The sequence below is a fragment of the Carlito syrichta genome, unplaced genomic scaffold (assembly GCF_000164805.1).
Source record: "Carlito syrichta isolate Samal-C Ts95f unplaced genomic scaffold, Tarsius_syrichta-2.0.1 Scaffold313473, whole genome shotgun sequence".
Lineage (NCBI taxonomy): Eukaryota > Metazoa > Chordata > Mammalia > Primates > Tarsiidae > Carlito > Carlito syrichta.
In genome coordinates, this window is record NW_007257569.1 from 1,595 (window position 1) to 12,152 (window position 10,558).

General features: G+C 36.2%; 1 protein-coding gene across 1 annotated transcript; it reads left to right on the plus strand.

The window, feature by feature from the left end:
* The first annotated feature begins 3,156 nt into the window (after positions 1-3,156).
* On the plus strand, positions 3,157-10,215 carry LOC103273066 (hyaluronidase PH-20-like). Its single transcript, XM_008070521.1, has 3 exons — positions 3,157-4,110; positions 4,564-4,653; positions 9,694-10,215. The coding sequence occupies exons 1-3, from the start codon at positions 3,157-3,159 to the stop codon at positions 10,213-10,215; spliced, it is 1,566 nt and encodes a 521-aa protein (XP_008068712.1).
* Positions 10,216-10,558: the final 343 nt, after the last annotated feature.

Consider the following 10,558-nt stretch of genomic DNA (forward strand, 5'->3'; position numbering starts at 1 on the left):
TTGTGATCTGGTGCTTGCACAAAAAATTGCACAGAATTGCACAGAAGTTAGATTGGAAAATATAGTTAATTTAAAAAGAAAATTAGAGAGAGAGAGAGAGAGAGAGAGAGAGATTGATTCACTTCCCCAAGGTAGGGAGGGGGCAAAGCTAGGAAACATGGCAGCAGACATACCTCAAAGAAGTATATGGCCTCACCAGAGCTTACCAAAGTAATGACAAATGGCTGCTTGAAGTGGTATGCTTTTTAAACCTTCCTTTGATGGGGGCAGGTCATTTAGGTGATTAGGTGGTGATCTGTTCCACATCATCACAAAGGGGACAGGGAAGCACAGGTACTGGCATCAGGTGATACACAGCAGGCAGATGTGTGGGTCAGTCACTTGATTGCTGCCATGTTGATGGGGTCTGTGTCATGAAGGTCATGAAGAACTGATTAGGTTAACTTGTTTACAGAACAAACTGGGGAGGAGGTTGTAAAACAATGATCCATAGCTACCTCTGAGAAACCAGGTCTGTGCTTGGCTAGTAATTAGAGGGTAAATTAAAGTGAACTGCTAGAAAAACAGACAAAGCTAAGCAATATTAAAATGGCTGCTCATTGAGTATATTGACTCCATGTTATGTCCTTTCAAAGCTTATGATATCTATCTCTGGCCAAATTACTTATCAAATATCATAGTTTAAGAGGAAATTTTCTAGAAAAAAAAATCTTGCTCAAAGCCTCCTTTCTTTCCTGAAAACACGTGTTTTTCCTTTAAAAGAAAAAAAGGTGCATGTTTTCTGCTTTGAGGGATTTCATGCTGGTCTCTTTAAAAGTTTGTTCAAGACTCTTAGCTTGTATTCACTGTTACTTGCAAGTAGAGGTATACATCAGCCTTTGGGTTGAACTTTAGCCTGAACTTATGAACTAAGTACCTTGGAACTGATACACACCTTAGCACATATTATTAGGATACAAGGGCAGTGAACCTGGTGCTTGTTGCTCCTGTGGAATTTTGCTTTTTATTTCTCAGGTTGAAGAGCGATTCCCACAGTATTTATGGAATTTAGGTACATTACCTTCAGGATCCTGAAGCTTCCTGAAGTGAGGGGCTATTTGTTCAGTATTGTAAGAATGACTTTATCATGTTTAGTTGTTCTGAGGACTGTACAGAAACGAAGACTGGGAGTCGCCTTGTGAGTGACTTAACCTGGGAGACTCTTGCCTTCTCCCTTCCTCCTTCTTCAGTAATGTTTATGGTTTGCTTTCACCAAAGTTATCTTGCCTACATCAAAATTGGCCCGTGTGTCTGAGTTTTTGCCTTGATATTTATAATAATAACATATTCAAAATCTATAACAATTTTAATGATAAGAGGACTGTGTCTCAATTCAGTTCTTAATTCCATTGAGATAAGTAATGATACACTCATGGGAAATGGGAGAACCAAAAAGTAGATTGTTGAGACAGTCACTCAACTGACGTCTATAACTGTTAATAATTGATTCTCTAGGGAGAAAGCATTTGTTATGGATATAAAACATTTGTTGTGGAAACGAAGAGTTAAGAATTAGGCCAAGTTCTTTTGTTTGCTTGTTTCTGCCCCAAACTCCCTACTCCTTACATCAAAAATTCCAATCTTCCCATAACATCATGTTGTATACCATGAAGATACACAATAACATTTATTTATAAAAAACTTTATCATCACCTCCTCTTCCAAACAAGAACCTCTGGTACAAGCATCCTCGTAAAAAAGGTGCAGGGTGGTTTATGGTTATTTTCTTTCCCTGCTGAAGAAAAACTCATCATGAAATTTGTTCTGACAAACTAATTTCTAACAGTAAATTTTATTTTACTTTCACTTTTTATTTGAGAAACTATGTGATAGTTGGATGAAAGAAAATCAGAAGATCAAAAATATATAATAGATGGTCAGAAAATACAAATGTAATTTTATATTTTTTTAATTTCTTAAGTTTGTCTTACATGTTTTTGTATAATTCAACTTATACTGTGTATTTTTGTATCTTAGTACTTTAGGCGAACATCTTTACCTGTTGTTTCTTGTCTTTATAACTATTTCTGATATCTGCATAAACTTTCTCAAACTGAAACACAAAATGTAAGCATTTCTTGTCATTGGGTATTGAAGTTGCTTTTTTATTTTCTCATTTCATGCCTTCTTGTAGATAACTTTTGCAAATACCAAATGCTGAATAATACATAGTTTAATTTCTTGTCTGTGATCCAGACCATTTTATTGCACCACTTTTGTGCTCTAATACAGTGACGGTGTGTACTGTAACACATCACTTTGTGACAATCAGAATGACAACACAATCTCACTTACCAAACACTATAAAAGGACCAAAATCCATATATATTTATTTTCTTAAACTAGGCTAGAACCAATCCTTTTAGTGGAAATTATAAAGTAGTAAAATGCTTTATTACTGCTAAGACTTAATTGAGCACTGTACCAAAGAACACTTCAACTTGTTTTGTAGGAGGTTTTGGTTGATTCAATAGGATTAAGCAGACTTTTGACTTATTACCTCTGGCCAAAGTGACTTTTTCCTCCTTCCTTACTATCCCCTTCACAAAAAAAAAAGGATGAAATTTTATAATTTTATGAGAGGCTGTTTTCAAAATTTGATAGACCACTCTAAAGTAGCCTTTCAACAAGCAATAAACAAGAAAGAGAACTTCAACTTGGAATTTATTTTTATTCAGTGGGCTTTTGCTAAGGCATTACTTGGTACAGCATTCTTCACATCTTGGAAGACAAAAAGAACATAATAGCCACCTATTTGTAGGCTTTGTAGGGATTTTGGAAGAGAGACTTATGTTAAGTATTATAGAATTTGTATCATAGATAAGAGAAAATAATCTTGTTGAGAACTTGGTAAACCTTGCAGTCTTTATTATGAAATGCAGCATAATAATATATTCTGTATTTCTTTTTTTTAGTTATAAATGATGCAACTTGCAAAGCATTCCTGAAACATGAATCAAGAATAATATTTAAATGTAGCATAATCATTATACTTCTTTATCCATCAACGTGGCTTCATTCAATTTTTTCATCAATGTCCATATCTTGCATCCAATATTGGGTAAACCAAAGTGTATAGGAAGAAATACATGTTTTTCATAGTCATAATTATTTGCAATGAGAGTGCTAAGATTCAAGCACATCTGTTCTGGAAACTTTGTTGAGTCCAATAGAGCATCCCAGACACTATTCATCTCCCTTCTGATTCAATGTTGCTTGACTCTGAATTTCAGAGCACCTCCAGTTGTCCCGAATGTGCCATTCCTCTGGGCCTGGAATGCTCCAACTGAATTTTGCCTTGGGAGTTTTAATGAGCCACTAGATATGAGTCTCTTCTCTTTAATAGGAAGCCCTCGAAAAAATGTCACAGGGCAAGGTGTTACAATATTTTATGTTGATAGGCTTGGCCTCTATCCTTATATTGATCCAGTGACAGGCGCAGATGTGAATGGAGGAATCCCCCAGAAGGGGTCCTTGAAAAATCATTTGGACAAAGCTGAGAAAGACATTTCTTATTACATTCCAACAGACAGTGTGGGCTTGGCTGTCATTGACTGGGAAGAATGGAGGCCCACTTGGGCAAGAAACTGGAAACCTAAAGATGTTTACAGGAATTGGTCAATTGAGTTGGTTCAGCAGCAAAATATACAACTTAATGTCACGGAGGCCACCGAGATAGCCAAACAAGATTTTGAAAAGGCAGCAAAGAGCTTCATGCAAGAGACTTTAAAACTGGGAAAATCACTTCGGCCAAATCAGTTATGGGGTTATTATCTTTTTCCTGATTGTTATAACCATAATTATAATAAACCTGATTTCAATGGAAGTTGCTATGATATAGAAAAGAGAAGAAATGATGATCTCAGCTGGTTATGGAAAGAAAGCACTGCCCTTTACCCGTCCATTTATTTGAACACCAGACTGTCTCCTCTACAAGCTACGATCTTTGCACGTAATCGGGTTCAGGAAGCCATTAGGGTTTCCGAAGTACCAGATGCTAAAAATCCACTTCCCATTTTTGTGTATACCCGCCTGGTTTATACTGATCAAACTTCAAAATTCCTTTCTCAGGTAAGTAAATCAAGTATGGAGGCTATGAAATAGCTTTCACAAAAGGTGTTCAGTGGAATTGAATATTATTTTAGAACGGAGTGAAATTCAGCTTTTAATATCATTTAACAACGTCACATAAGGTAGTTCTGCAACACTATGAATGCAAAGTAAGAATATGTTTAGTCTTTACCGTAATCTCATGACCTCTTAGTAGGCATGGAGAATAAGATAGTATAGACAGTGTATGAACGCAGTGTCTTTTTATTTTATAGGCATACTCTCTTGTCAACATAAGTAATTAAAACAATAATAGTATCATTTTTTATAGTAAGGCAATGGCTATGTAAAAGATAGAAATAAAGTAGAGAAATATTTAATATTGTTGGGTCAACATGCTTGGCTTGGATGTTACTGTCCTGTGCATAGTGCTTTCATTTTATTTTTATCTCTTCTTTCTATCATATTTGCCAGGATGACCTTGTGAATACATTTGGTGAAAGTGTTGCCCTGGGTGCCTCTGGAATTGTAATATGGGGAAGCCTTAGTTTAGTGCGAAGTATGGTAAGTTGAATCGGTAGGAAATAGATGAATATACTTCTCCCTTTAATGTTTTTGAGGATTGTTTTGGTATTGACTAAGAAAATGAATAGTACTATGCTTGGCATGTAGTAGTAGGTGCTCAATTAATCCTGGCTCAATCAAAATACAGCTGAATGGTGTAAGGCAACAAATTTGTACCTGTTTCCCAGTGAAGAAACAAACAGTCAATGAAAGTAATTGAATTTCTCTAGGTTATGTGGCTATTAAATGGCAAAAACAAGACTACAGTGTCAGTTTTCAGACATGGTGTTTGGTATCAGAAGATAGATCTTTCTTCCTTTATTTTCATTCTTGTTTAATTCTCTTTATCAAGTCTTCATTCCCCCACCTCTGCAATCCTCTTGACTCAATGTAAGAGTAAAGCTGTTATGTAAACACTGATGAATTAGAGCTGAATTTTCCTTCTCTGAGGATGTGGAAATATTAATGATGAGCATGCCATGAAGAATGTCACATGAAGGTCATGGGTGAGGGTTCTTATCCTGGGACCTGTAGGGCACAGACTTCATACTCTAAAAACAGAAGAGATGCTTTGAGAGGAATTATACTTATTTCTTGTTCTCAAAGACAGAATAGCCATATTCTTACTTCATTTAAAGTTACTTAACATCAGTTACATTTGTGAAATCCTTTCAAGGTAATCTAAATCCTTCTTTCTATTTTGTATAATTCTACTGTCTCTAGTTTAATCTCCAATAAAAAGAAATGAAAGATATTAGTTTAGGGAAGGGTATATGTCCCTTGGTAAAATCTTTTATATGTAAGAAAATTATTTTAAAATTAAAATTCTAAGTATACTCTAATTTTATTGTTGTTTTCCCAAATCTATAAATTCCTTTCTCAAGGGTTCTATTCTTTAAAACTTTAGAAATATTTATAAATTCTTCATTCTATTTTCTTTCTTTTTTTTTTTTTAAAGAATGGAGAACTCTACCCTTACTCTGAGGAAGAAGGAATCAGGCATTCTTTAATGAGTATAATGATGTGACATACAATTTAAGTGTCGCACATGTTTTTTAATACCAGTTTAACCTTAGTTTCACATTCTACTATAATGCCTTCTAAACTAACTTCTGTATTATCCGTACCACAGACAGTTCTGTAACTTTAATATGACTATTTTCTACTTAAGTATACTGTTTCAAAATTGTCTTTTATACACTGTTGTGTATACTTCTGCTATCTTTCCCAATTTATGATAATTTCAAATGCCAGATCTATCACTACCTTTTTTCTGTGTCCTTTGTAATTAATCATCGTAGATTAGTTGGCATGTTTCCTCTGATTCATGGACAACTTGAGAAACCAGTAATTGCAGGTTTACTTGCAGTTACTGGAATTGACCTAAAACATATGTAAGTAAACCATTTCTTTTCATTTTTAAAATTCGATTTAGTGATTTAATAGTATGATGGGGGCAGCTCTACTAATATCAACTTTTAAGATCTGACTGTTAAATATTCAGGAATTTTGTGAGCCAGTTGTTAAACATAGCCATTATTGAAAATTAAATTATAAAAACATAATAAAATAAATTATGTTAGCTGGGCTCGGTGACTCAGCCTGTAATCCCGCGCCTTGGGAGGCTGAGGTGAGTGGATTGCCTGAGCCCGCAGGTTCGAGACCCGCCTGGGCAACTTGGTAAGACCTCATCTCTACAATAAATCAAAAAAATCAGCAGGGCATGGTAGCACGTGCCTGTAATTCTGGCTACTCAAAAGGCTGAGGTGGAAGGATAGCCGGAGCCCAGTGGGTCGAGGCTGCAGTGGCCAGGAGCGGCCACTGCACTCCAGTCTGGGTGACAGAGTGAGACTCCAACACAAAAAAATAAAAATAAATAAATAAATAATGTTAAAATTCAAGGCAATACATTATCAGTATAGCAATTATTTCATTTTACTGTTTTTCTTGCTTTTGAGATTACTGACATCTATTGTATGTGAATAAATGGAAATACTATATAATGATGTAATACTCCACACCAAACTACCATCATTTGTAATGGTGGTGTACTTGATTTCTAACTTTGTATTCAGTATTGCCAGGTAGGTAGCTCACAATTGGCCATGGTAGGAGTAGTTACACCATGGATATATATATAAACCAGGGTCATCTATTAGAGAGCCAATTTTAATATCTTTCCATAAACTACATCTTATGTAGGCTAATGATTCTCAAATCATTCTCATCCCTTTACTCCTCGTTTGGCCTTACCCTTGTCTCTGTGGAGTCAAGCAAGTAACTGCAAAGTTATCCAAGCTTGGGCTAAATTCGGATATCCTTGGTTCTTCAACATAGTGTTGAAGAATACTGACAGAGTCCATGGACTCCTGAAGCTGTAGCGGGAAGACAGGTCATGATAACTAGACTATTACAGGAAGTGGCAATTTTATTTACACCAGCAAGCTCGGCAGGCTAAGGCTCCCAGGCCAAGCCCCCGAGAAAGGGAGGAGAGGGGTCTTATACCTTTGTTTAGGTAAGGAAGGGAGATTGTGCTGAGCAATTACACATTTTCTTTGGAATTTACAAGTTGTACTCAGTAAAATCAGATCTTTCAAAGAACAAATGGTCTCCAGGAAATGCACAGCAAGCAGGGTTATAAACTGTCAACTTCAAAAGAGGGGTTTTGGATAAGTCTGTGAATAAGTTACTCTTTTGCATTTCCATGAAAGCTGTCAGTCCTTGGCTATTTGGTTTTTCTCAAACAAAACTGCTCTGGTGGATTTTCAGAGCATGTTGATTGATTTTCTTTTTATTTATTTGTTTATTTAATTTTATTTTTTAATCAATATTTTGTATTATGATGTTGTGGGGTACAGTTAAGGGTTAGGTATACAAATGCGTTTCATTCAGGCACCCTGTTGATAAGAGGTGTTTCCCCATCCCCAGACAGATATTTGCTACCGTTAATCCCATCTCCCTCCCCCCTCATAGTTTCCCACTACTGTCAGTCATATTCTTATAGTATTACAAAAGGAATACTTTTAACTGCTACCAGCCCCCTCTCTGCCACAAAGCTAATGAGTGATTGAAAACAATACACAAACAGGAAAAAAAACATTTGATGTGATAAGTACTATACACAGAATTAAAATAGAGAGCTGTGAGAGAGTAGACAAGAAAAACATCTGGGAAGGGCATTGTGTAATTTAAAGTTGCCATCTGAATGAGAAGAGGAAGTCAACCATGTTAAAAATTAGGGGCAAGAGCCTCCCAATCAGAGAATAATGAATGCAGTTTGAAATGAGCCATGCTAATGAAATAGCTACCATGTCTAAAATAGAATTGGAATGGGGGAGGGGGTTGTACAAGAGGAAGAAGGTGTTCTTCCTTGTCAGGCTGTGTACAGGTTAAAAGAAGTTGAAATTTATTCTAAACACCATTCAGAGCCATGGGAGAGCAGTGAAGATGGACAGTGTTGTTAGTCTTCTATTGTGTCCATAAAAATTGTAACAAACATAGTGGCTTAAAAACCAGAAATGTATTATCTCATAGTTCTGTAGGTCAAAAGTCTACCATGAATCTCAATGGGTTAAAATAAAGGTTCTAGTAGGACTGCATGCCTTTCTCGGGAAGCCTTCTCACTTGCTTATTTGGGTTGTCAGCAGATTCAGTTCCTTGTGGTTGTAGCAATGAGATCTCCATTATCTGGCTAGCTTATGGCTAAAGGTCATTTACAGCTTCTAGAGACCAGGGCAGTCCTTAACTCATAGTCCTCTTCTTCTTCCTTCAAAGTCAGCAAAGGTGGGTTCAGTCTCTCTTACAGTTTGATTCTCTCCTCCTCCTTCCATTTCATCTTTCTCACACTGCTAGAAAAGTCTCCACATGTTCAAGGACTCATGTAATTAGATTGAGTCCATCCAGAGAGTTCAGGATGATCTCTCCTTTTCAAAGTCCATAACCTTAATTGCATCTGCAAAGTCACTTTTCATGTAGGCTAACATTGTCACAGGTTCCAGGGGATTAGGGTGTGGATATCTTTGAGAAGCAGTTATCTTGCCAACAATAGATGATATCTCAAGGAAGGTATTCAAGGAATAGATTCAAGTGGACACTGCCAAGATTCCTTGACCTGCCTGCCAATCTACCACCACCACTTCCTTCGGTCTGCTGAAGGACTACCTTGGAAGAATCACTCTGTGGAACTGTAGATTGTAGAGAAAAGTTACTATTTTCAGTATTTTTAAAAGGACAATGTCCAGGTTTTAGAGCATACCAATCTCAAGATGAATCATTTTAGTTACTCATCACTCATACTCTGTCAAATTTACAAAAGAGCTGTCATTATTCACCTATAAATTGACTATATATAATATTTAATATATACTCAGTTGAACCTGTTTACTTTGAGCCAGCAATTGTTTAAACTTGTCTGACAAATGTGATACTTATTACATTTACTTATAACTTACTGAAGGCCACCTGGAGATGTGCCAGGCCCTATGCCAAGCACTTTTGCATGTATCGTAGTTTTTCATCTTCACAACAACCTTATGAGGCAGGTGCCATAATTATCCTTATTTTCCAGATGATGAAGTTGAAACATAACTAGGTTGATTATTTTGCCTAAGGTCACCCAGTTAGAAAACATAAACTTTGAAAACTTAAATTATTCCCAAGTTCCTACAGCTAGTCATTAATGGAATTCAGACTCTAATCAGGGCGAATGTACCCAGAACCTATACTCTAACATAACCTAACAGCAGTACTATTCTATCACCTCATTAGCTTGTGAATTATGGAGGTAGATCAAGGGTAGTATATGTTAAGCTGAACTGGTCAATTATTCAGTGGCATAAAATGGCATGTAAAATTTACTTACAAATGTTACAAAAAACAGGTGGAATAATCTTGTTTGTTAACATAAAAAGAATAAAATAGTTTCTACCTTTTGCTATGTCTGTTTTTTCATTTTTCCTTAAAAATTGCTTATTGCAGTGAGTTGACTCACACACGAACCAACTTCTCCTTTGATATTCTAATCATTTTATAATTTTACAGAAATCTTGCTTCATCCTGGACAATTACATGAAGACTACATTGAATCCTTACATAATCAATGTCACTCTGGCAGCCAAAATGTGTAGCCAAGTGCTTTGCCAGGAGCAAGGAGTGTGTACAAGGAAACACTGGAATTCAAGTGACTATCTTCACCTGAACCCAATGAGTTTTGATATTCAACTTGAGAAAAGTGGAAAGTACACAGTACGTGGAAAACCCACACTTGACGACCTGCAGCAATTTTCTGAAAAATTTTCCTGCAGCTGTTATCCCAACTTGAGTTGTAAAATGACAGCTGATGTACAAGACTTTCATGTTATTGACGTGTGTGTTGCCGACAATGTTTGTATAGAGGCATTTCTAAACTCAGCACCCAGTGATCAGTCTTTAATATTGCCAGAAACTTCTACTTCCTACAGTGTTTCATCCACCACACCAGCTTCATCTGCCACATCAACTGTTAGAAAGTACTTTGTTAATATTTTGTTTCTCACCATGAGTTCTTCTATAGTGAACTTATAATTCTATATGTTAGCTGAGATGAATATGTCCATTTTAAAGACTAATTAAATCTCTGAAAAGAATATCTCTTGCTGAGAATTCATTTTTGGGACTTTTTTCTGAATTACTATATCTAGTAAATGGTGGTTTCCTTTGAACCTGACAAACACTGATATTGTTACAGGTCCAAGTAAATGCTCGGTTCCTATCTCTCGACATCAATACATTGAGAGGAGAGGAACTGGCAGAAAGTTTATTTCTGAATTCAGAATTCAAGGAGCAGAACCTGGCTTCTGAGTTTCTGAAACAGGCCTGCTTGCCACTTAAATTTCACAGTCCATTGTCTTTTTTTAAATTAAGGAAG

Coding starts and splice junctions, on each gene's coding strand:
- LOC103273066 (XM_008070521.1), top strand. CDS start 3,157: ATGAGAGTGCTAAGATTCAAGCACATCTGTTCTGGAAACTTTGTTGAG. Junction 4,111..4,563: donor CTTCAAAATTCCTTTCTCAG/GTAAGTAAATCA, acceptor CATATTTGCCAG/GATGACCTTGTGAATACATT. Junction 4,654..9,693: donor TTAGTTTAGTGCGAAGTATG/GTAAGTTGAATC, acceptor ATAATTTTACAG/AAATCTTGCTTCATCCTGGA.